Genomic DNA, 27,963 nt, shown 5'->3' on the forward strand with positions numbered 1-27,963 from the left:
AAAAAAATAAGTTTCTTTAAATCAGGACTTCACAGAACTTTCATATGCTGATAAAATACCAACAGAAGGCTATGCTTCATAACCCAACTGTTTCATTCTGTCTTGTGGGTATTCCACAGAACACTTTAAGAAATGGCGGTTTAAGCTCTACTTATCAAAACAAAGCTAGTTCTTAATATAGGCAATTTGGGAGCATTCATTAGTGATTTAATCTCTTTACACACTACAGAGAAGAAGGATAAACAAAAATAACCAAAACTGTATTTCTTATGAAAAGTTCAAATCTCAAGCACATTCAAATTTAAATAGAGTCTGAATTGTGGAGGAGCTTGAAGCTTAAAAGTCAAAACAGTTGGGCTTCCCTGGTGGCACAGTGGTTAAGAATGCGCCTGCCAGTGCAGGAGACACGGGTTAGAGCCTTGGTCTTGGAAGATCCCACATGCCACGGAGCAACTAGCCCATGCGCCACAACTACTGAAGCCTGTGCTCTAGAGCCCACGAGCCACAAGTACTGAGCCCGTGTGCCACAACCACTGAAGCCCATGAGCCTAGAGCCTGTGCTCTGCAACAAGAGAATCCACCGCAATGAGAAGCCTGTGCACCGCAACCAGAGTAGCCCCCGCTAGCCACAACTAGAGAAAGCCTGTGTGCAGCAACGAAGACCCAACGTAGCCAAAAATAAATAAATAAATAAATTTTAAAAAAGTCAAAAGAGTTACCTGCATAGATACAACTTATTCATAACTGACTCTATGCCCTAGTGATAGTCATTTAATATTTTTTCATTTATGTTTGCATTTAAGCTTTCTATATGTATGTGCGTGGGAATGTGTGTGTGTGTATGTATCTATCCAAAAGGACTCAGGTAGCTAATAAATTTACAAAATCAATCAATCTATCTGTACACACAAACATAGTGCTTCTATATCCTGAGGTACTTTTCAGGGAACTTGGAAGACAAAGAAAATTCAATAATATTATTGGCCTGAACATGTTTTTTAGAAGACTTCTCACATATATTTTAGAATCATACAAAATTGGAAAGTACTGTGGGGATCAATTCCATCTTACTAGTACTTGCAGAAGTCTATTTTGGTTAAATTGATAGTACCGCCACTCAATGAGATGTAGTGACTATTAACTAAAAGGAATGAATGCTAAAGTACCTTATAAATTATAATTTATTGTATGGATACTGATTTCATTGGGGAACAAAAACATGAAACGTGGACTTAACTGTAAAAGTAAACCAAGAAAACTATTACCTTCTAATGAAAAATTAAAATACATTTCCTGAGGTCATGGATCCATTAGCATTACTTGACAGCATTTACTTTTAACAAATGATAAGAAAATGGAAAAGCCACATGTGTCTTCAAAAAAATTATAAATATTTAAAAATTCATCTTACAGTGGTATAAGAAGGAATTCTAGGATGATGGAAGTAACAGTAGCACAGGTTTTGATTCTTCCCATTAAAAAAAGCCACTAAGTTAGCTAAGCCCAAAACCCATGCCCATGGATAACATCTATAACAAAACAGACAAGATATCCAAATGAATCCAAAGATACAAATGAATGGGGACAAATCACCAACAGCTATAAGACTCATGTAGTAGTAGCATCTGTGTGGAAGGAAGCAATTCTCTAGACCTGAGAACAGAAGAGCCACAAAACAGTCAAAGGTATTCAAAGGAAAGCAGGGCAGGCCAATCTGAGAACAGCAGGTGAAAGTGGGAGAGTTCTGCCTATGCATGGGTGATTGTAAGGGATTCACAGTAAGGTCTGAAAAAGCTGGAGCAACTTGGGCCCTATGACTTTAAAAAAATATATATTTATTTATTCGGCTGCATTGGGTCTCAGTTGCAGCACACAGGATCTTCGTTGCAGCATGTGGGATCTTTCATTGCGGTGCACGGGCTTCTCTCTAGTTGTGGCACGTGGGCTCCAGGGCAGTGGTCCCCAACCTTTTTGGCACCAGGGACCAGTTTTGTGGAAGACAATTTTTCCACAGGGTGGGGGATGTGTGTGGGGGGGTGGGGAATGGTTCAGGTGGTAATGGGGGTGATGATTCAGATAGTAATGTGAGCTATGTGGAGCGATGGGGAGCGGCAGATGAAGCTTTGCTCGCTCGCCTGCCATTCACCTCCTGCTGTGAGGCCCGGTTCCTAACAGGCTGCAGACGGGGGGGGGGGGGGGGCGGCTGGGAACCCCTGCTCTAGAGCGTGCAGGCTTAGTTGCCCCACAGCATGTGGGATCTTAGTTCCCCGATCAGGGATCGAACCCATGTCCCCTGCACTGGAAGGCAGATTCTTAACCACCGGACCATCAAGGAAGTCCTCGCTATGACTTCTTAAAGGTACCTGCTGATAAAGCCCTACACTGACAAGAAACTTCTGGGAACAGATTCTAAACTGAACAGGAAAGCGACAACAAAAGCAAAGTGAAGAAGTATCCAGTCAAGAGTAGGGCAGAGGTAGAAGAGGTGTGGGTAGGTTGGATGGGTGGGTAGGGACAACAAAGCCAAGAGATTTAACAAAGTATAAGACCATATTTTTGCACACTTCCTTATAAGAGGAAATTCTAGAGTCTTTAAGCTAGAGAAAATATCCGGATCCACTTAATCCTTCTAAATGTTCAGGAAAACTCACTTCATTAAAAAATTCAAAACAAAATAGAACTGCAGTCGAAGTCCATGCAAAGCTATTCTATTAACTAAAGGAGATATGGACCCATAATAACTTGTAAACCAGAGGTCCCCAACCCCTGGGCCGCAGACCGGTACTGGTCCTCGGCCTGTTAGGAACCGGGCCGCACAGCACGAGGTGAGCGGTGGGCAAGCAAGCAAAGCTTCATCTGCCACTCCCCAGCGCTCCCATTACCCCCGTCCATAGAAAAACTGTCTTCCACGAAACCAGTTCCTGCTGCCAAAAAAAACAGTCCCTGGGCTTCCCTGGTGGTGCAGTGGTTGAGAGTCCGCCTGCCGATGCAGGGGACGGGGGTTCGTGCCCCGGTCCGGGAAGATCCCACATGCCGCGGAGCGGCTGGGTCCGTGAGCCATGGCCGCTGAGCCTGCGCATCCGGAGCCTGTGCTCCGCAGCGAGAGGGGCCGCAACGGTGAGAGGCCCGCGTACCGCAAAACAAAACAAAACAAAACAAACAAACAAACAAACAAAACCAGTGCTATAGTCTAGTCTAATATTGTAAAGGCACATCAGAAAGAGACTATAATCTAAAATTCCAAAGTGAGCTTAAAGAAATAAAAGATTTGAAAGAACAGCATAATTCAGAATTAGTAAAACTAGAAACAAGATGACAAAACTCAGGAAAGGATTAGAAATGAAAGAATATTCCAGAAAAGACTAAATCGAACTGCAAGGAACACAAGCAGTTGTAAATATGATACACAAAGTTCTATTTTTTGTTTTCTAAACTACATATTGAAAGGGCACAATTATATACCTGAGAAAAATCAACCCAGAAAACTAACACGAAGACACAGGCAAAGGTGACAGGGAGGAAGGAAGCAGAGATGGAAGGCAAGCAGGAAGGACTGATGGAAGGAGAACGAATGAATCCTACCTTTCCTCAGACTCATCTCTGGGAGCCTGCCCTAACTTCTACGTTAGAGCTAGTTTTTCACTCTTTTACTGTATCCTTCAAAAAACAAAAGCAAAGCAAAATAACAGAAACCCTCCATATTCTCTTTATTTATTTTTTTATTTTTGGCTGCTTGCATCTTCATTGCTGCAAGCGGGCTTTTTCTAGTTGCGGCAAGGGCTACTCTTTGTTGCGGTGCCCGGGCTTCTCATTGCGGTGGCTTCTCTTGCTGTGGAGCACAGGCTCCAGGCACGCAGGCTTCAGTAGTTGTGGCATGCGGGCTCACTAGTTGTGGCTCGTGGGCTCTAGAGCAGAGGCTCAGTATTTGTGGTGCACAGGATTAGTTGCTCTGTGGCATGTGGGATCTTCCCAGACCAGGGATCGAACCTGTGTGCCCTGCATTGGCAGGTGGATTCTTAATCACTGTGCCACTAGGGAGGTCCCAAGAAACCCTCCATATTCTGTTTAAATGAGCAGAATAACGAGGCTTGCCTGCTAACCCACCTCATTTAAGAAATTTGCCCTGGGACTTCCCTGGTGGCACAGTACATAAGAATCCACCTGACAATACAGGGGACACTGGTTCGTTCCCTGGTCCGGGAAGGTCCCACATGCCGCGGAGCACCTAAGCCCATGTGCCACAACTATTGAGCCTGCGCTCTAGAGCCTGCAAGTCACAACTACTGAGCCCGCATGCCACAACTACTGAAGCCTGTGCGCCTAGAACCCGTAGTCCACAACAAGAGAAGCCACCGCAATGAGAAGCCCACGTACCGCAACAAAGAGTAGCCCCTGCTCACCACAACTAGAGAAAGCCTGAAAAAATAAAAATTTGCCCTTTTCGCAGATTCTGCCACCTCACTAGCCATAGTTCGTTGTTTTTTTATTTTATTTTTTTTAAGTTTGTCAGATGACTGTTTTTTGCTTCTTTCCTGATGGCTTAACTGGACTAACAGCAGGCATCTGACTGAACAATGATCTACTTCAGGCTAGCTGGTAATCTATGACTTACGACCTTACTTGAACATATGAGCTGAGCCAACCATAATTCTCAATCAGAAAGGTGCAATTGGTAAACAGAGAAAAACTGGCTTAATTAACTATGAATTGAATCTTTGAGGACCGTATATAAGATGAGATTACGAAGAAGCCTAGGTGTAAAGAGAGTAAGCAAGATAAGAAACAGACCATGAGTGAGAGATCATAAATCCACTACAGAAAGAGATAGAGAGTTGCTGTACTAAATCCTGGACAGTTCTGAAGATCGCCCTGCACAGCCTTAAAGTAAATACCATTTTCCTTGAGATTGCTTGGGTCGGTCTATATTCCTTGCTACGAAAAGAGCATAATTATAATTTCTCTTCTCATCTCTAATTATTATAATTTCTTTAATTAGAAAAAAAGAAGCAAAATCTAAATCAGAGTCATGTTATTAAATATGCTAACATATATTAGAGAAAAAAAAGGTTTTAGAGGTTTTGTGGGATCCTATATAATCTTGGGAATCTGTTTTAGAAAAAGAATGCGAAACTACAAATACAAAATCAGGTACAGGACCTTGGCAGGGCCCCCTGCAAATAAGATTATCCTGAAACTGAAGCTTCAGTAAATCCACCTCAGTTCTGAAATGACAACAGGGTCCTGAATTCAAATTGAAAGAGCAATGTGACTTACAAATGGAAAAAGTGCTCCTGCAGGAAAATTACACTGTACTTTCATGCTTCAGTTCAGTGTTGATTAAACTATAGTAGATCATGAGATGAATGTGGTTGGTCATGACTAACGTAAAAAATTGTTTTAAAGGTTAAAGAAAACAGAATACAAAATACCAGCATGCAACATATATTGTAAGGATAAGTATTGTTTTGTAAATATATTTCAATCACACACAGGTACATGTGTACTGAGTCACGATGTAAAATTAGTTTTTTCCTTAAAAAACTGTTAATGCTTTTTGATCCGACAACAGCTTTGTAAGACTGAATGTCAAAATGGCCCACTGACTAAATTTGCCAAGGCCTGAAACTCACAGACCAGAGCCAGTGATCAGTACTCAATGCATGGACTGGTTGAATGTTGGTAGGATAGACCTTAGCAGTTTGAGTGGAATAAGGGCTGAAGTGATCTCTGCCCAGACTATATGCAGAAGGGTCTCCGGCATCACCAATCTGCTGTTTGGGGGCCTCAAGGAAGGTTCTTTGCTTTCTTTCTTTTTTTTTTTTTTTTTGAAGGAAGGGACCCATGTCCCCCACATCCCAACTTAATTTGCCAGAGTCCTAATACCATGTCCTGATGTCCTAAAGAGGGGGAGGGAAAAGAAAAGTGGAATGTATGGAGAAGTGGTGATAAAACCTGTTCAAGTACATAAAGCAGATACATATATTGTGAAAAATAAGTCATGCTTCTGTGGTTTGTTCTACAACAGCACCCAGAATGGCAATTTTTAAGAAAAATATAAATACTAAAAACAAAATTTTAAAAGACTACCAGAAATAAACAAAAACATGAAATTACACTCATGTGAACAGATTACCTAAAGAAGAGTTAGAAGTCAGATGAAACAAACTAAATGGTCATTAAAAAGTATTAAGATTTACATTAGGTAAGGAAAATGCAAACTAGTTAAAAGCTCAGTATTAAAGGTAAAAAAGTCTGAGAGTTTTGCCTGAATCAATCATTCTAACAGTTGCAAAATGATGACTCAAATTATAATTCCTCTACATTTATGAGTTGTCATTATACTGTAAGGAGCAACATTCCCTCTTCTGCATTTTAAAATTTTATTTACAATCATTATGTAAACATGGGTTTTTGTTTTATTCAATGAGCTGACATTATTCATTTTGATGGTCAAATTGTCCTGAATTTGGCTAGTGGGAGCCCCTTTCAAGCCGCCTCCTGTGTCCTTTTGACATGTCCCAATCATCTGAGCACTCAATTACTTTCTGACACTCTTAAGATTTTTGCAGGCTCCCCTTATACTTTCCCTGCCCCAGCTCTCCAATCAGCTATTTCTCCAAGAAGACCTAGTTTCTTTTAGTAAACTATTTAACAGACAGATCTGGACACTGAATACGCTTAGTGCTACTGAAAATTCATTGCTTCTAGGCCCTTTCAGCAGGCAGTGCTGGGGGGGTGGGGGTGGCGAAATGGCAATTTTATATGATTCAATGCAACACATAACATCATTTTAAAATTATGAGTTCATGGACTTCCCTGGTGGCACAGTGGTTAAGAATCCGCCTGCCAAAGCAGGGGACACGGGTTCAAGCCCTGGTCCGGGGAGATCCCACATGCCGCAGAGCTACTAAGCCCGTGTGCCACAACTACTGAGCCTGCGCTCTAGAGCCCATGCTCCGCAATATGAGAAGCCACTACAATGAGAAGCCCGTGCACCTCAACGAAAAGTAGCCCGTACTTGCTGCAACTAGAGAAAGCCCGCTCACAGCAAGACCCATTGCAGCCAAAAATAAATAAATAAATTTATTTTTAAAAATAATAATAAAAGAAAAAATAAAATCATGAGTTCATATTGATCCTCTAATTCCAATCCAATTCCATGGCGTTTTTCCTTGCCTTACTCTACTCTATATTTCTCTCTTCTTACAGTGAGAATCCTGGGTCACATCATCATCAATATTTTTACTTATTCATTTGCTCAACCTTACAATATACCCCATATAGTTTTAAAATTGTTTATCCATAATATTATAAAAAAACAAATGTCCTAAGTAGAACTGCAGATTTGTCTGAAGTTTATTTGTCTTTAGACTGAAGGGTATACAAAATACTACTGTCTTTAAGAGTTTTTTGGATTGTTTCTTTTTCTTTTAGTAGGTTTATGTTAATAATCTAAAATACAGATAGGTTTACTTGTTTCTATTTACATTCAATTTTAGTGTTTTTCCCTTTATCAAGGTTGGTTTTGTTTTAAATTTATAAATATTATCATGGTTACAAAAATAAAACTATTATTTCTACTGAGATAAGTGCTACTTCTCCACCCCCCTTCCCTTATATTCTGCTTGAAAGTCTGATGAGGAATAAGAATTGTCTCAAAGCAACTCCCCACATATTAATTATAAATTACAAAGGGAAAAATGACAATTTGACAGTGTAGAAATCTGTGAAACCAAGAGATCAAAGTTAATAGCACCAATAATAGCACAAACTGACATTTTATACCTTCTAATGTCAGTGAGAAGGGTGCAATGTTGACTAATACTAATATTCGTGTCAAAAATATATAACTTAAACTTAATCATGAAGAAATATCAGAAAAACAAACTGAGGCATTTTACCAAACAACTGACCTATAATCTGAAAAAAAAAAAAAAAAGCTTTCTTTGAAAGATACAGAAAGGCTAAGGAAACAGTTCCAGATTTTCTGAGACTAAAAAGACATGGAAATTAAATGCAATCTGTGATACTGATTTGAATCTTGAATGAGAGGAAGTAATAAAGGCATTATTGGGACAAGTGATGAAATGTGAATATGGACTATACATTAGATAATAATAATGTATCAATGTAAAATTTGCTGAAATTGACAACTGCATTGTAGTTGTGGAAGAGAATGTTCTTGTTCTTCCAAAATATTATAATTTGGAGTATTTAGGGGAATCAGCTTGATATGTGCAACTAACTCTAAAATGATTCAGGAAAAAAACCCTACAATCCCTACACATACTCTACACACACACATGTACACAGACACACACTCACTCATACACACAGGGATACATGGTGGGGAAAGGGAGGAATGTGGCAACATGTTAACAATTAGTGAGTGGGGGTGGGGGGATATACACGGGTTCTTTGTGCTACTCTTTAAAGACCCTAGAGATATAATCAAATGCAACATGTTTACCTTGAGTGGTTCATGGTTCAAAAGGGGAAAAAAAATCTCTAATGTATTTCCTAAAGTAATAAACATTAGTATCAGTAAGTATGTTTTATTTTATATTAAAACATTCTCTGCTTCTGAGAATCCACTCTATTTTAAAGATTAAGTACCAAAAAATTTCAGGTAACACATTTCAATAGCAATGATGTTACAATTTTAACACCTTTTCTCCCAATTCCTATTTCTTTATGAACATGAAAATCAAAGAGTATCCTTATTTTTATATAAAAATAGGTGAATATGAATCACCCATATGTAGATATTTTAAGGAAGATGTTTTTATTCCTATAACGGTTTAGTTTCAGCTCAACATACTCAGAAGACACTGATTCAGATCTGTTCTATACTTAGGAATAAAAAGTAATTTTAAGAGGAGTCAAAGAAAAAACTAAGCAGGTAAAATCATTCAAAAATTATGTTTCAGACTTTTTAATCACTGGCTACTTATAAATATGTTTGCTCTTCTGTTACCATTCCATTAGTACATTTCTAAAACTATTAGAAAACAGGACTAACACTTACTGTTCATTATCATCAAAAAGAAAAAAGACCAACAGTAATAGTAGATAACAGTAGATAATAGTAGTAATAGTAGATAATAGTAGACCAATAGTAATAGTAGATTATCCCATTTACTCCTTAAACTAATCCAGTGTGGTGGATATTAACAGATCAGAAAATTGAGGTTCACTGAAATGACTTGCCTAAGCTCACCTAACTGTCTATATTAGGATTTTGCTGACAAAGGCAATCTGGGGGGAAAATTACCTTGAAAAGTATCTAAACCTCAGTAAATTAACTGTTGTTATTGTTATTACCATTTAACATATGGTTATTAGCTATACTACAAACAGTTCATTGGTAATCCTCAATATTTTACTTTTCTTTTTCTTTTTTTCCTTAATTGTTGCAACTTGCCCTAAAATCTCTTCAAATTCACCTCCCTAAAGGGAGAGAACCCTGAATTAGGATAAAGTACCATTTTTTTCTGTTTTTTGCTGCACCACATGGCGCGGCTTGCGGGATCTCAGTTCCCTGACCAGGAATCGAACCCTTGCCCCTGGCAATGGAAGCTCGGAGTCCTAGCCACTGGACTGCCAGGGAATTCCCCCCCTTTTTCTGGCCAACTTTTTAAATAAATAAATAAATTTATTTATTTATTTATTTTTGGCTGTGTTGGGTCTTCATTGCTGTGTGCAGGCTTTCTCTATTTCTCTAGCTGCGGCAAGCAAGGCTACTCTTGGTTGCGGTGTGCAGGCTTCTCATTGCGTTGGCTTCTCTTGTTGCAGAGCATGCGCTCTACGCACGTGGACTTCAGTAGTTGTGGCTCACGGGCTCTAGAGCACAGGCTCAGTAGTTGTGGTGCACGGGCTTAGTTGCTCCGCAGCATGTGGGATCTTCCCGGACCAGAGCTCGAACCCGTGTCCCCTGCATTGGCAGGCGGATTCTTAATCACTGTGCCACCAGGAAGGCCCAGGCCAATTTTTAATACAGAGTGAATTACCTTCCATTCAATATATACCTATCAATCTTCCTTATAATAAACTAAATAAATAAAACAGTTATCCATATTCCTCTAGTACACAGAAATTTATGTTGCATTGAATACAGCTTTAAATAACTGAGGCTATAACCTTTCCTTATAAGCCAGAGAGTTAAGACTTAAATGTCATAATCAGTTATTCCTTAGAGTTATATTTAGTTTCAGTGTTCTGTTAATAGCTTAGTTTAGATAAGCCAGGCTAAGTAGCTATGTTATAGTATATTCACTTTATCTTCAAAGATGGGTAAAGTATCCTCAATGACAACTGCTGTAAACTTTTTTTCTTCTTACATTCGTACTTTATTTTCATACTTCTCACTTTGTTTCTGGCATGTTTTTATCACAGTCACTTTGAATTCTTTCTTAAACCACTTCTTTTCACTTAGGGACACCTGTACAAGGATAATTAATATTCCAAGTGACAGTCCTTGTTATTTGACAAACACAAGAAAAACTATAAATATGTAAATTCACTATATGCTACACCTTACTTCATGCTTTCACTGGCAATGTACTTTGATATGCATCTCTCAAATACTAATATTTTTTTACTCTTTCATTCAGTTAACCAGTCTCTATTAACTGGGCTCTAACACTGTTAGAAGAAATTTGGTAGTTTAAAAAAAAATGGATTCTTATTAAAATTTCCTCAAGGTGAAAGCAATTTCATGTCTTTATCCTTGCTAAATAAATAAATAACCACAAATAATAGCCTCACTATGGAATTCTCTTAATGTGAGTTGAATTCCCTAATGATGAATGATCTTCCTCGGTCTGAAAAATCTGATCACTGCTTCAAAGGCTGACTACAGTTAAAATCACATATCTGGTAATGTGAAATCAGTTGTATTATTTATGTAATAGATGAGATTTAAAGGTAGACCAAAAGAACATTATATTTATACTACTTTTAAGGCTACAAATCTTTCTTCTTGGGAGCTATATTCTCAAACCTGAAAGTAAATGTATATCAATAGATGATACAACAAGATTTTTTATTCTCAAAATTTCTAATTCTTAGAAATTAACTTCAATATGCTAGGTTTGATAGAGCCGAAGTTGATTCTAATACTTTAAAAACCTGGAAATTCTATTTAAATTCCTCCTGATTTCAGATTGCCATGAATACAAATTACATTTTTATAGAAATTAAATTATTAAGAGATTTAAAACTTAAAGACCCCAAACTTTGAAAAACTTAAAACCTTTTGTCTTTTGGGGGATTTTTTTGTGGTATGCGGGCCTCTCACTGTTGTGGCCTCTCCCGTTGCGGAGCACAGGCTCCGGACGCGTAGGCTCAGCAGCCACGGCTCACGGCACCAGCCGCTCCACGGCATGTGGGATCTTCCCGGACCGGGGCACGAACCCATGTCCCCTGCATTGGCAGGCGGACTCTCAACCACTGTGCCATCAGGGAAGCCCAAAACCTTTTGTTTTTTAAGGGAACATACAGACAAACTCTTCCTCTGGAACTACAGTGTATATTACTCACCATTTGATGCTGATGAACATGGAGTCAACAAACTAAGTGGGGAAAAATGTTGTCTGTTAAAGTTAGCAGCTGTGGGTGCTCCTCCAAGGGGTGCCCCAGGTCCATACATTTGACCTCCTGAAAGGTTTGAGGCAAAGTTTCCCAAATGTGTAGAAGAAGGTGTTACAGAACCATATGGTGAGTCCATATTGACAATACCTATAATGTAGAAGATAATCATAATTTATAATAGTTACCCCTAGGAGATATAATTAGAAAAACCTAAAATTCCAAGAGGTCCCTAATATATCCAAAAATATTTTAGATTATTAAAAAAATTTCTCCTTGCTTACTTCTTCCACTCATTCCACTCATTATTCCACTCATTATTTCCCCCTTTATTTCCTAAAGATAGCTATGAAAAAGAAATTACCAAGGAAAACATTTTACATTTAATTTTAATTCTGACATTTTATTACTTATTATAGAATACATATAGATTTAATATTAACACTAGAATTTAAATAGGTTTAGTGGCCAAGGAGTTGTATAAAATTTTACCTTTAAAAACGTATGGGGAAGGGAGGGATGAGTAGGCAAACCGCAAAGGATTTTTAGGGCACTGAAAATACTCTGGATGATAGTATAATGGTTACTATACTAGACTTTTGTTCAAACCCACAGAATATACAGCACCAAGAATGAACCCTCATGTAAACTACAGACTTTGATAAGGTTGTGTGACTGTAGGTTCATCAACTGTAACAAAAATACCATTCTGAAGTGGGATGTAGTAATAAAGGAGGCTATGCCTGTGTGAAGGCAGGGGGTATATGGAAAACCCCTGTACTTTTCTCTCAATTTTGCTGTGAACTTAAGAGTGCTACTAAAATAAAAAAACAAAAACAAAACCGAAAAAACCCCACAAAACTAAAAACAAACCAAAAAAAAACTATAGGAGAAAAAAAGAGATTGTAGCTATACTTTTTTTTTTTTTTTTTTTTGTGGTACGCGGGCCTCTCACTGTTGTGGCCTCTCCTGTTGCGGAGCACAGGCTCCGGACGTGCAGGCTCAGTGGCCATGGCTCACGGGCCCAGCCGCTCCACGGCATGTGGGATCTTCCCGGGCCGGGGCACAAACCCGTGTTCCCTGCATCAGCAGGTGGACTCTCAACCACTGTGCCACCAGGGAAGCCCCTGTAGCTATACTTTTATAATAGAGAGATCTGACAATCAGCATCTTAACTAAGTGGCCATGCTTTCCATAGATAAGAGAAGGACAATCTGTCACTGAGTGCCTCCTGATACAATGCAGTGTGAGATTCAAACATTACCTATCTGATGTTTCTGCTAGAAATGTTTAACCAGAATGTAACCACAGATTGAGAAAACAGGTGAATCTGAAATGCAGGACATTCTTCAGTACAACTGGACTCTTCAAAGGATTCAATGTCAAGAAGAACAAAAGAAGGTGGTGAGATGTTTTAGACTGTGGGAGATCAAAGAGACATAATAGCCAAAAGCAATGTGTGAATCTTGATTGGTTGGATCAAAAGGAGAAAAAAAAGAAACATACAGGCATAAAGGGTATATTTGGGATGATGGTACTACATATTGGGCGCTATTACTGAATTAATGTTAATTTCTAGGGTGTAGAAATAGCGGTATAGCTGTAAAGGCAAACATGCCTATGTTGACCTGAATCTAATACTTCCCTCTGATAGACTCTTAAGTTAAACTTCATTGCTAATTTTGGCTCTAATCAACTGTACACCCCAAAACCTTACCTCCCGATGGAGCACGGCTTTTTTCTATGCTTTTCCACAAAACGAGAATTTATTTTTTTTTCTCTAAATCTTAATTTTAGTCTTTCTTAACACATTACCTAGATTTCACATTTTTTGAAAAGTGAAGTATTTTCACTAAATTCCAACTCTACAAAAATGAAATATAAAAGCATTTCCAATTAATCCCCAAAATATACAAACAGCTCATGCAGCTCAATATCAAAAAAAACAAACAACCCAATTGAAAAATGGGCAGAAGATCTAAATAGACATTTCTTCAAAGAAGACATACAGATGGCTAAAATCACATGAAAAAATGCTCAACATCACTAATTATTAGAGAAATGTAAGTCAAAACTACAGTGTGGTATCACCTCATACCATTCAGAATGGTCATCATCAAAAAATCTACAAACAATAAATGCTGGAGAGGGTGTGGAGAAAATGGAACCGGCCTACGCTGTTGGTGGGAATGTAAATTGGTACAGCCACTACGGAGAACAGTATGGAGGTTCCTTAAAAAACTAAAAGCAGAGCTACCATATGATTCAGCAATCCCACTCCTGGGCATATATCCAGAGAAAACTGTAATTTGAAAAGATACGTGCAGCCCAATGTTCACTGCAGCACTGTTTACAATAGCCAGGATATGGAAGCAACCTAAATGTCCATCAATGGAAGAATGGGCAAAGAAGATGTGGTACATATATACAATGGAATATTACTCAGCCATAAAAAAGAACGAAATAATGCCATTTGCAACAACATCAATGAACCTAGAAATTGTCATACTGAGTGAAGTCAGAGAAAGACAAATATCATATACTGCTTATATGTGGAATCTAAAAAAAGAGTACAAATGAACTTATCTATGAAACAGAAATAGAGTTACAGATGTAGAGAACAAACTTACAGTTACCAGGGGGTAAGGGGCAGGGAGGGACAAATTGGGAGATTGGGATTGACATATACACACTATTAGACAAAAAATAGATAACTAATAAGAACCTACTGTATAGCACAGGGAACTCTATTCAATGCTCTGTTATGGCCTATATGGGAAAAGAATCCAAAAAAGAGTGGATATACGTATAACGGATTCACTTTGCTGTAACCTGAAACTAACATAACACTGTAAATCAACCACACTCCAATAAAACTTTTTTAAAAATAAAAAAATGAAAAAAGTAAAAGCATTTCCAATGTACTAATTAGCATATGAAGCTTTTACAACCAAATTATATTGATTCTATTTAGTATTAAGAGAAAGTGTTTTTGAAAGTACATGAAAATATTTCAATCAACCCCCAGCAAGGAAATATTTACTGACCATGTTCTTTACATTATATTTATGTGTTATAGAAATAGGTAAAAATAACAATCAGTTCCCATTCTATTTAGAAATTTTTAGTCCCAGAATGTCATCTCTTCAATAACACATAACAAGTTGGCAACCTTTCTGTAAAGGGCTAAATAATAAATATTTTTAGCCTGTCAGCAGAGCATGGAAGCAGCCATAACACAATATGTAAATGAATGGGCATAGATGTATTTCAATAAAACTTTTATTTATGAACACTGAAATTCGAATGCACTATTTTATTTTTTTAAATTTATTTATTTATTTATTTTTGGCTGCATCGAGTCTTAGTTGCGGCACGTGGGCTTCTCTGTAGTTGTGGCGCACGGGCTCCAGAGTGCGTGGGCTCTCTAACTGCAGCACCAGGACTTAGTTGCCCCGTGGCATGTGGGATCTTAGTTCCCCGACCAGGGACTGAACCCACATTCCCTGCACTGGAAGGCGGATTCTTAACCACGAGACAACCAGGGAAGTTCCGAATGTACTATTTTTTGTGTCACATATTATTCTTTTTAAAAATTAAAAAAAAAAATTTTAAATCTTACATAATTGTTATAACTCAATTAAAAAAACCCACAAATGTAAAATCAGGTGCCATACTTGGCACATGGACCATAGTTTGTCTATCTCTAGCATGAAATTATCTTTATTTTTATTTTATTATTGCTTTAATGGTAGACTTTTTTTTAACATCTTTATCGGAGTATAACTGCTTTACAATGGTGTGTTAGTTTCTGCTTTATAACAAGTGAATCAGCTATACATATACATATTTCCCCATATCTCTTTCCTCTTGCATCTCCCTCCCACCCTCCCTATCCCACCCCTCTAGGTGGTCACAAAGCACCGAGCTGATCTCCCTGTGCTATGCAGCTGCTTCCCACTAGCTATCTATTTTACATTTGGTAGTGTATATATGTCCATGCCACTCTCTCACTTAGTCCTAGCTTACCCTTCCCCCCTCCCCATGTCCTCAAGTCCATTCTCTACATCTACGTCTTTATTCCTGTCCTGCCCCTAGGTTCTACAGAACCACATTTTTTTCCCAATTCTATATATACGTGCATACAGTATTTGTTTTTAGCATACAGTATTTGTTTTTCTCTTTCTAATTTCTTCACTCTCTAGGACAGACTCTAGGTCCATCCACCTCACTACAAATAACTCAATGAAATTATTTTTAATTATTTGAAATATTCATATTAAAACACAAAGCTTGGGCTTCCCTGGTGGCGCAGTGTGAGAGTCCGTCTGCCGATGCAGGGGACACGGGTTCGTGCCCCAGTCCGGGAAGATCCCACATGCCGCGGAGCGGCTGGGCCCGTGAGCCATGGCCGCTGAGCCTGCATGTCCGGAGCCTGTGCTCCGCAACGGGAGAGGCCACAACAGTGAGAGGCCCGCGTACCGCAAAAAAAAAAAAACAAAAAAAACAACAAAACCACAAAGCTCAAAATGCAACTTGGTATCCTGGACACTGCAACAGAAAAAGAACATTATTGGAAAAACTGTGGAATCTGAATAAAGTCTGTAGTCCAGTTAATTGTACTGTACCAATATTAATTTCTTAGTTTTAATAAATATATGGTGTAAGAATGTTTACTTAGGGGAAATTGGGGTTAATTATAGATGTCTTCTATAACTCTAAAAATATTTCAAAGTAAAAAGTTAAAAAAGAAAAAGCAGTCACTCAAAACCAGATCTTTAGATCCTCTTTAGGTATCAGCACTGTCTAACAGAACTTTTTATGTTAACAGATGTGTTCAGTATCTGGGCTCTCCAATATTGCAGCTACCAGCCATTATGTGCTTAACAAGGAAGCACTTGAAATATGACCAGCCTACAGCCACAATGGAAAACAATAAGGGGGATCCTCAGAAAACTAAAAATAGAACTACCACATGATCCAGCAATTCCACTTCTGGAACTATATCCAAAAGAAACACAAACACTAACTCAAAAAGATACCTACACTTCCATGTTCGTAACAGCATTATATACGATAGCTAAGACATGGAAAAAACCTAAGTATCCATCCATGGATGAATGGATAAAGAAGCTGTGGTATGTATACATATATGTATACATACCACACACATACACACACACAATGGGATATTATTTAGTCATAAAAAAACACAAAAAAACACGAGGAAATCCTGCCATTTCTGACAAAATGGATGGGCCATGAGGGCATAATGCTAAGTAAAATAAGTCAGACAGAGAAAGCCAAAAACTGTATGATCTCACTTATATGTGGAATCTCAAACAAACAAACTCATAGAAAAAGAGATCAGATTTGTGGTTACTAGAGGTGGAGGTGGGGTGGGGGGGAATTGGAGGAAGGTGGTCAAAAGGTACAAACTTCCAGTTACAAGATAAGTAAGTATTAGAGATGTAATGTGCAACATAGTAACGGTAGTTAACACTGTTGTATGATACATAGGAAAGCTGTTAAGAGAGACTAAATCCTAAGAGCTCTCATCACAAGGAAAAATATTTTTTCTTTTTTCTTTTTTTTAAAAAATTGTATCTATAGGAGATGATGAATGCTAACTAAATTTACTGCCGCAATTATCTCACAATGTATGTAAGTCAAACCATTATGCTCTACACCTTAAACTCATATACAGTGATGTACATCAATTACATCTCAACAAAACTGGGAAAAAATTTTAAAAATGGGCAGTTTGACTGAGATGAATTTTTAATTTTATTAAATTTAAATAGCACATATAGTTAGTGCCTACCCTTTTGAACTATGTATCTCTGTATTTTTCTCATTATTTTTAAAACAAAAAAGACAGTCGGAAGTGAAATCAAAATTTAAAAATCTTTGGTAATAATTTTTTATTTGAACTAAAAGCAAACTTTTGATAGCATTATCTTATTAAATTAAAATGAGGGGCTTCCCTGGTGGCGCAGTGGTTGAGAGTCCGCCTGCTGATGCAGGGGATACGGGTTCGTGCCCTGGTCTGGGAAGATCCCACATGCCATGGAGCGGCTGGGCCCGTGAGCCACAGCCGCTAAGCCTGTGCGTCGGAGCCTGTGCTCCACAACGGGAGAGGCCACAACAGTGAGAGACCCGCGTACCGCAAAAAAAAAAAAAAAAAAAGAGAGACTTTTAAAATCTATTTATTTTTAAAATATTTTTATTTATTTATTTGGCTGTTCCTGGTCTTAGCTGTGGCATGTGGGATTTATTTCCCTGACCAGGGATGGAACCCGGGCCCCCTGCATTGGGAGTGTAGAGTCTTAACCACTGGACTACCAGGGAAGTCCCCTTTTCTTTACTTTGAGAGAGAAAAATATACCTGATGAATAAATTTATTTATAGTAAATTTAAGATAAAAATCCATTACAGCTTCTAAAAAGATTTAAAAAATAATAATGCCATTCTAGACACAGTCAATACAATAGCATTTGAATAAGTACTACTGTCTGTCTATCTGACCCAGTCACAGAGTAAAAGTATTAGAAAATAACCAAGAGTTTCAACATCATTTGTATAAATGAGCAGCTGCAGAATGTCAGAAAATACAAACTTACCTGAGGGACTTGGAGCAGGTCTCTGTAATGGTGGTCTAAAACCTGGAGCTTTGGAAGTATCAGACTGATGTAAAGGATCTGAATTTGGCAAATATGAGGATTTTCCTGATAGCATAGATTCTGGTGTTGACTGAGATGAAACAACAGATCCTCCCCAGAAGGCATGAGCAGAAGTAGGGCTATTTTCAAACAATGTGCTAAAGGGCCCAAATGGTAAGGGGGCACTGAAATTGGGAGCAATAGGCTTATTTGCTGGATGTATTGAATTTTGACAAGCACTTTGTGTACTTAAGGTCGAAGGTAGCTGGACAGAAGAGGGAACACTGTGAGGTCTTTTAATGTGATTGACACTGAGGACTGCAACAGATGAATTTTGCACAGGAGCTGGATTCTTGTGAGGGGCAGCTGTGCCATGAGAGGGTGGTCTAATAGCAGGGGGTTCCATTTTAGGCGGAGGCTGGGAGCATCCCATTTGTGTCTGAGGCATAGGGTAAGTCACTGGGGCAGTAGAAGGCACCGCCACTGGAGCAGAACTTGTTGTTACTAAAGGAGGAACAGTCATTCTAACTTCCGGGGGAGGAACCTGAGACTGCTGAAGAGGTGGTCTTGGCTCCTGAGAAACAGATCCCGGAGGTTGCTGCTGAGTAGAATGAACTGATGAACTCCCAGAAGAACTGCTGCTGTTTGGAGGTCTACTGTTTGTTGTTTCTACTACTGGTGGACTACCTGCTTCCTGTTCAGAGGAAGATGCCCCTTTATTTGGAGATGCTGTTCCACAATCCAAAGGGCTGTTTCTAGAAACCCCTCCTGGCTGGGCTGGTGGTGATGGGGAAGATGGGGATGATACTGGGTAGTGTTCTTTGGCAGTAGGCATAGGATATGTGGCATTTGTGGGTGCAGTGCTGTTGTTACTTGCTGTGGTTGTGACTGTTGTTGTGGTGGCATTGGATGTCTTCACAACTGTGACGAAAAGCTGCCTTCTAACAGAAGGTGAACTTGGACTGCCATTTGTAGATGTACCAGGCACCGTTGAAGCTGATGAACTGGTTGTAGTTGTTGGACTTGAAGTTAAAGAACCTGCTGAATTCACCTGAGAACCACTGCTATTCTGATTGCTATGGCGAGGCACCATGTGAGGCTTAGGCGAGTTAGTAGCTCTGGCAGGGCTCAAAGGCCTGACAGGAAAAGGACCCCAAGTGGATTGAGCTGGTGGAAAAGTACCTCCAAAGTGCGTCATGGGCAACCTTGGTGGACGGATCTGCTGGAAAGTCTGAGCAGCAAGCAAAGCATGTGCAAACTGTGGAGGAGGATATGCTAATGGGAGAGAAACTGGAAAACCAGGCCTCACATTATTCACTGGGTTCTTAATGGTTTTGTGAGTAGATGCAGAAGAAATTGCAGGCACAGTGAGTGCTGTGGCAGTTTGAGATGTTGATGACAGAGCTACAGTCGTCATTTTAATTCCCATTAAGGAACTGTTAGCAGCAGTGGTGGTAGGTGCTGATGACCCAATTTTGGAATTTGCTGAGGAGCTTTTCAAACGATTCTTTGGAATAAGTTCATCAATTTCTTTGTCTGGATCCTTGATCAGAGCATTGATCAACTGAGTTGCTTGTCTTGTTGATTCAGTGCCACCCCTATAAGTTGACAAAAAAAAAAAAATTAGGTCCAATTTCCCCTTTTTAATATGTAAAGCCTAAATTAATTCATGTGTGTATGTGTATGTACACACATACAGAGAACAGATAAAAGTTAAGAAGCAATTTTCTGACTATTTTTGAGGTATTATGCAAACAAAGCAATAAACTGTCCTGACACACCACGATATTTTTCAAAGGAAAAGTAAATGACTTCTTTTCCCAAAAATTTAATTTCACTATTGTTTCCTCAGACTAAACAATCATCTTCCTACTGTGAAATACATTCTAGACAGGAAAAGCACTGCACTTAAAATCCTACGTAATCCATATTGTTACCATGAAGTTAAACAGCTGATCAATATTAAAAGCAGTACAAATAAGCAAGAAAAATAATACCACTAAGAAAATAGTATTTTATTTTAAATCCTGGTAGCTGAGATGACCCCATTTATATTTATTAGTGGTTTCTCTATTAGTAGAGTGATTATTATAACTCTTTTGGACAGATGTCTCAAAATGAGAGAAGAATCCTGATAATTACAACGATGGCCATAAGGTCAAACCCCAGTCTTGGATGTTCAGGAAAATATTTGATTGAAAGGAAAGCCTTATGGAGACCCTAAGGGGAAAAAATACTTATAAAGGGTATCTACTTCCCCTCTTCTCTGGATAAGGCAAGTTGTGACTACACCTATCCCAGGGGAGGGATAAACAAGATAGGAGAAGGGGATAAGTGCAAAACAGAGCTGGTTAATTGCTTCCTTCCTCTTGAGGCAGGCTAAAAAACTATCTGTCCTTCTATTACTGGGAAGGGCACCTGTCTCTCACAACCAAATTTATGATTTCTTAGAATATCATCTTTACTCTAAGTGTATTCAGGCACAGACATGTTCAAGTATTCAATTTAAAACAAATATCCACTTCAGATTTAAACCTATTACTGAGCTCATATTCTAAGGATACAATCTCAGAATAACAAATCTCAAATGCTAATTTAAGGGAAAGATGGAAAACTACAGATTAGAATGTGTTAGAAACCCATTCCTTCTTAAAAAGCTTTTAAGAATGTCATATTAAAAGTTTATATAAGGAAAAGATTATTCAAGCCTTTGTCATACACACACAAAAGAAAAATTCCTTTAAAGCCCTTTGAAATACTTCATAAGAGCATATAAATAAGAAAAAGAAAACTGTAAAGGTTATCTTAAACACGAATCAAATTCCCATTTAAAAAAGTATGCTGTTAAATACAAAGTTCCATTGAAAACTCAAATGCTTATATATACTGATAATTAAGCTCTAGTGCAATAAAATACAAAAGAAAAAAACCGTAAGAGACAAAATTTTGCCTTATAGTTATTATCCGGTCTCCTGTCTTGTCTTTCTGCTTATCAATATCTATGTGTGCACCAGTGAACTCCCGAATAGCATTAATGTTACAGCCTCCTCTTCCAATCACTCTGGATATCACAGTTGATGGAACAGATACTTTCTTTGACCTGTTTAACAGTTGCAAAAATAAATTAAGATAAATCATAATTATCAGTGGTTACAATTCAAATAAGAATTATTACTAAAATATGTTCCTGTAAAGAAAAGAGAAAGAGAGAGTGAGCTTTACCACAGCTTCTCATCTCATTACCAAAAACTGTTTGCTTTTCTGACTTTCGTCCTTCATTAATATCTGTGATGCACATACATGTAGATATACGCTGTGTTAATGCAAATACTAATGGCAAATAAAAGACAGGGGTTCCTGCCTACATATACTGACTATGTAGAAACCAAGTAAGAAAACTACAACACGATGTTGTAAGTGCTCTAATAGGGTATCATAAAGACACATTGGTTGGGGCATCTAATCTACCCCAAGGAGTCAAGAAAGGCTTCTTGTGGGTACCTTTGGGTGTTTGACTCATATTCTTGTTTTTATTCCCTAATATATAACTGAAAGGATGATACTAAAAATTCATTGTTGCCCTGCATTCTTCTAGAGTCATTAACATGATTATCCACAAATATGGAAACTTGCTAAGGGACGTTTAGTTGTGTGAGGAAAGAGAAAAGCCTGCTGGAATTCCAAAAAAGCAAAACCCACCTAACACCTACAAAATTACATTACAATTTTAAACATTCAGATTCAGGAAAGGTAGATATAAATTTCTGACAAGTCTAAATTAAAGAATACTTCTAAAAGAAAAACAGGATAACTCTCAATAAGAAGGAGCCAACTGTGCTTCAATGAATAAGTAAATTATTTATTTAGAATAGATTAAATATGAAATTATACGTTATTTTTTTAAATGGTAAGGTATGATCCCTGCCCTTTTGTATACATAACTAAGTTACTTAATAATTCCTTTTTCCCTAAAGAACATAATAATCAGTCAGTGATCATTATTTTAAGTTAGTTAAGAATTTGCTTGCATACTACAATATAAAATACATGCAGGAAAACTGAATTCTCTTATTTTTGTACAGAAAGTATTCTGATGTTGTGATTTCAGTTAGTTCAAAAGAATGTGTGTGAGACAGAGAAAGAGATAAAGATAGAGATGGGGGTTGAGGGGAAGTGTTGGCCCAAAATAAGATAAAAAATGTACAGTACATCTTGAGATTAACAGTAATAAGCTTGGTTCACTACAGATTTTGTTTTAAAACAATCAAGAGTTTAATTTTTTTGATGGAATTTCTGGAGAGTTCCTTAAAATAGGTTATCAAAGATTTATAATGGATCACATCCTTTCTAGGTCTGTGGTATCTTACCACCTTTTAGTTTCTGGGATGTTGTTTTACTTTTTAATACATACTTTTTTAAAATTCCAAGCAAAACATTTTAGTCCTAAAACCCCTGAAATAAAGGTATCCTATGATTTGAAGAATAGTTTAAAACCAATACTTAATTCATTCTCCAAATATTTACAAGTATGTAGTAGACACTACATGTTGGGCTCTGAGGTTACAAAGCTGAACAAGACAATCTATCACCTTGAATAAATTAGCTCACTACCAAATACCAATACCTATGGGGGTCAAGCAGGCACCACAATGATCTAACTTTTTATGTAAAATTTCTCAATTTTAAAAGTGTTAACATACACTTTTTTTTTCCATCTAAAATATAGTATAGGTCGTCTCTGTTGGCCAGATGCAGCCTTGGGCCACCAGTTTGTTTGCAACCTCTGGAAGAGTTAGGGGAATTTAACTGTAAGGTAAACTATGCTTCATTGTGAAATAGAGCACATATAAAAATGAGAAAAACAATCAAAGAAATAATCAGTCACCTTCTTACAACTTCTTTCCATCCTTCTTCCCTCTTTTGTCCACGCTTAGGACTTGCTACTGTTAATTTCCCATTTGGAGAGGAAAGGGGAGATGGACCAGATTTTGTGCAAGTGGAAAGAGAATTACTGGTCACTTCACTGATAGTCTCTGACAATCTTTAACAGGGAGGAAAAACACATTAAATATAGAAGAGATGTAGAATTTTTAATGATAAAGGCAATCTACTACATGATTTTATTCTTTATTTTAAGAATACTATGATGAATAAATGAGAAACTTATTTTTCACTTTTCAATACTTAGCATAATATGAAGGGCCAATTTTAAGAAGATATTATCTAGAGGTCAAATTTAGCAGAACTGAAATACAATAATAATCCCTGAGAAACCATAATTAATACTTTTCATGGGTTAAGTTTAACAACCAAAATGAAGAAATTACACAGTAATTCTTTTTTTTTTTTTTGCGGTACACGGGCCTCTCACTGTTGTGGCCTCTCCCACTGCGGAGCACAGGCTCCGGACGCGCAGGCTCAGTGGCCATGGCTCACAGGCCCAGCCGCTCTGCGGCATGTGGGATCTTCCCGGACCGGGGCACGAACCCATGTCCCCTGCATCGGCAGGCAGACTCTCAACCACTGCGCCACCAGGGAAGCCCCACAGTAATTCTTTAATTCAAATGAAATCTTGCCTTCTTTAGAACAAAGACAAACCCTTATTTTGTCAGTTGTTCATCTGCCTGCTTTACTAAACAATTCAGCAACGAAGTATTTCATAATGATACTATAAATCATGAAAATGAAAACTGAAACTAACTTTACTGAAGCCTTGCCAGAAACAGATTTTCTCTCCTCCTTTGGAAATGTAACCAGAACTGATGGCTGCTTCTTGCTGGTCACAGTGGTGGTGACCATAGCAGGTGAATGATTGTCACTCTTTCGGCTGCTGTTGCTGTTACTGCTTTCATCACTGCAACTGGAAATTCTCATGTTATCACTGTCTCCACTCTCGCTGGTACTGCTGCTCTTGGACTCTCCATTCACCTTCTCTGGCTGACTGTATGAGATTGGTAGTGGATCATCAAATATAATTTGAACATTTTCTGGAGTAATTTTATTTTTCCTGTTTTTCCTCTTTGAACTGGTTGTAGTTATGGTATTGTTTCTTTTACCATGGGAACCTGCCAAAGTGGTCCAGGTTGCAGATATACCTATGGTAGTAGTGGTTGTGGCACTTGGAGGCTCTGTCAAGACTTCAGGCTCATCTGTAGAAGTAGCAATACTGAATTAGCAAGTTCTAGCGTTCTTGGCATATATTTAGGTTTAAGCACTGGACAAAAATAAATGCTGAATTTACTTTACTACTACTATTAGATATAAAGTTATCAGTCATTCCAGCATTCACTGGTAATGAGATGGATATGATTGATCTATTCTCTCTGTCCCTAAGTTCTAAACAACGCACAGTAGGCAGTTATAAAAAATATTTCAGGGACACTTAGGGAAATATGAATATGTACCGTATATTACATATTATTACATAATTATTAAATTTCTTAAGTGTAATAATGTTATTGTGGTTATGTAAAATAATGTTCTTTTTCTGGGAAACACTGCTCAAGTATTTAGGGGTAATTTCGTATGATGTGTACAACATATATAAGACTATTCAAAAAAAGAGAGAGGAAAAAAGATAAACAAATGTGCCAAAATGTTATATGAATCTAGGTGACTTACAGGCGTTCATTATACTAATCCTTAAACTTTTCTGTAGTTTGAAATTTTTCAAAATAAAAGGCTGGAGGAGGGGGAAATTAACACACACACACAGCATAAATATTTGGTGGTTTAATGACAATGGTTCTTTCTAACAATATCCTCATCTCAAATAATTTTTTATTTAGAACGTAGTTAAAAATAATTCCCTCATTTAAGAAAAATCTGAATATGGTCTTGGCTGTAGATGAAATTATGGAATTACTGTTAAATTTTTAAGGTATTATAAATGGTATTGCAATTATGTAAGCAAATGTCATTCCTTGGATGTGTGCTGATGTTTTATAGGTGCAATGTCAGATGTCTGCAATTTACTTTCAGACTGCTTAGGAAAAAACTATGTATGTATATTTAGAGAAAAAGATAAAGCAAATATAGTAAAATGTTTATTTTTAAATTAGGTGAAGGGTATTTCAGGTGTTTGTTTCATTATTCTTTCAACTTGTGTGTAGGTTTGAAATTCTTTATAATAAAAAGCTGGGAAGAAGTCAAAAAATGAAAATAGCATATGAACACTTTAGGCCTTAATAACGTAGAGATCTTTTTTCACCTTAAGTTACTGATATTTAAGGAAATATAATTTTGAGTAGAATGTATTACATGAAACAAATTAGATGGTTTAGAGAAAATACCTTCAACTTTATGCTTTTCTTTTTCTTGAGCAGCTTGGAGTTCAAAGTTTTCTTTATTTTTGGCTTCAATCTCTTCTAGTTTTCTTCTTTGTTCTTCTTTTTTCTTTCTTCTCTTCTCCTTTCTCTTTTCTCTTTTTGCAGCCAAAGCCAGCCTCCGGCTTTCTTCCCTTAACTGTTAAAGAATCAATAAAACAGAATTACAACACTGGAATTTACCTTGGAAAAAAGTTGTCACATAATGTCATTTTATCATTAAGGGTACTGGGATACCATACAATTCAAAGTCATCTTAGTTCAATTCATTGTTTGATCAAGATCATACTCAAATCACTGTAAAGAGAAAATAATATTTTTAAATGTCAAGATCAAATTAATGATAAAGACAACCTAATTTCAAAATGGATGAATGATAAAGATATACATAACTTCATAATCACTATGGAAATATAAATTAAAATAACAAGCTACCATGTTTTGTTCATTAATTTGGGAAAATTAAAAAAGATATCAGCTAGCAAAAGTTTGGAAAAATGAATTCTTCCCTACACTGCTGTCAGTATAAACATTAACATTTTTAGAAAGGTAATTTGAAAGCCTCCTATGAAAATTACAAAGTGCTTATCCTAAGAATATATTCTATAAAATGACTACTCTAGTGGAAAAATATAGGCTCAATACTTTCCATTGCAAAGTTGATTACAATACTAGTAAATGGAAGCTAGGTAAATCCATGGGGTGGGGAGAAGTTAACAAGAGTATACATTCACAGAATACTAGGCAGCCATTAAAAGTTATAAATGTATACCTGGGAAAATGCTCACAATTTACATTTGCTAGGAAAAAAAAGGCAAATTGCAAACCAATGATCTCATTTGGTGGTGGGGGTGGGGGGGCGGTGCTTTATGTGAATCTATCCAGGATACAAATCAAAGGTTTACTAGTGATTACCTCTAGAGCATGGGCTTGGACAAGAAGTAGCAGAAAGATGGTGACTTTCAATTTTACTTTATATAACTGTACATTGTTTCTATTTGTTAAACTGGATACATATTACTTTCACAGTCAAAAAAACTAGGAATAAGTTTTAAAGTCCAATAACATCTCTTAATAAGCTATTTTAACTATTAAATTTTCCTCTTTGGCTCATAAAATGGTAAAATCATCTACAAACTCTTTTGTTTGCATGTTCTCTAAATGACATTTTCAAAGTACATATTCCTTGATATAATCTAGCTTTCTATATATTTTATGTATATTTTAAATATGTGTCAAAACAATGATACTTAGTTTATGGAAAATGTCACAATATCCTAACTACTGAAAGCAGCCCTTAAAGACAAACTTATAAGCCAAATCAGACTTACTTTTCTTGAGAAAGAGTCTGACTTTTTAAGTCTCTAGCTTTTGCTAGACACTCCTCCTCCCTTTTGAAATAATCCTTGTTGGGTGCCTAAAAGGTTTTGCCCACCTTGAAAGTTTTCACACCCTGGGGCAATGCACCATAATTACATTCTCTTGGGTAAGAGATATGACTTTTGTTTCCGAAAAGGTAAATAATTAAGGAGAATCTATAGAACACCAGATACTTTCTCAAGCAGATGGATTTTAGGAAAGAACACAAATGGAAACTGGAGATATAAAAACTGTCTGCATAGTACCTACCCCCTAGAAATTTTTGCTGGTCTTCCAGAAGTACCCAAGTTTCCTCTGAAGACCAGTAAGGGAGCAGCTTTTGACCTTTCCAAAGGACTGAGAAGAAAACAGTAATTGGTGACCTTCACACCCTAGTTCACTGCAAGGAAGGAGTACTACCTGATTGGTGAGTTTGAAAGAAGGAACTGAGCGTGTATGGCTCAGCTCATTCAGCCTTGCTTTAATGTAGCTAAGCTCCTGTCCTCAGGATCCGTATACTTTCTACATCTCTGCCTGAGCTCCAGTGAGGGAGGCCTGGGGTTGATCTGTTTTGCTGACTTTCAAGAAATAAATAGCTAAGTGTAAAGGGAAGAGAAGGAGTAGAAAGGAGGGTGAAGGGTGTGCCAAAGAAACATTTTCAAAGCACCTGTGGCTACAGATAGATACTAAGCCTCTCCAATTTAGAATCAGGAATAATAAAACTGATATTTCATCTATATCACATCTGTATGGAAAAAAAGCCAGGAAATAGATTTGGGGGGATAAAAATAACAAGTGAGGTTTAAGACTTTTGGCTCGGCCAGATGAATTATTAATTTTGCTTGATTTTTAAAATGTGTCCAGTGGTAAGAAATAATTGTGATTGGTATTCAAGAGGGGGGAAGAACTTTTAAAAATAGAAAAACTAGGGCTTCCCTGGTGGCGCAGTGCTTTAGAGTCCACCTGCTGATGCAGGGGACACGGGTTCGTGTCCTGGTCTGGGAGGATCCCACATGCCGCGGAGCGGC

General features: G+C 37.5%; 1 protein-coding gene across 11 annotated transcripts in view; it reads right to left on the reverse strand.

The window, feature by feature from the left end:
* ANKRD17 (ankyrin repeat domain 17) overlaps positions 1–27,963 on the reverse strand; it is a 159,229-nt gene that overhangs the window by 3,376 nt on the left and 127,890 nt on the right. For 10 of the 11 annotated variants that reach the window (XM_089912030.1, XM_022599575.2, XM_022599574.2 and 7 more), the window contains 6 exons: positions 25,544–25,715; positions 23,953–24,400; positions 23,137–23,292; positions 21,202–21,351; positions 18,213–19,849; positions 11,542–11,739 (listed from right to left, as the gene is read on the reverse strand). In XM_089912030.1, coding sequence (XP_089768156.1) covers positions 11,542–11,739; positions 18,213–19,849; positions 21,202–21,351; positions 23,137–23,292; positions 23,953–24,400; positions 25,544–25,715 — 2,761 coding nt within the window. The remainder of the gene's footprint in view (positions 1–11,541; positions 11,740–18,212; positions 19,850–21,201; positions 21,352–23,136; positions 23,293–23,952; positions 24,401–25,543; positions 25,716–27,963) is intronic. The other variant, XM_089912033.1, reaches the window with a different exon arrangement.

Source organism: Delphinapterus leucas, chromosome 5, assembly GCF_059928025.1.
Source record: "Delphinapterus leucas isolate spDelLeu-1000000601 "Yukka" chromosome 5, BTC_Dleu_Yukka2, whole genome shotgun sequence".
Taxonomy (NCBI): domain Eukaryota; kingdom Metazoa; phylum Chordata; class Mammalia; order Artiodactyla; family Monodontidae; genus Delphinapterus; species Delphinapterus leucas.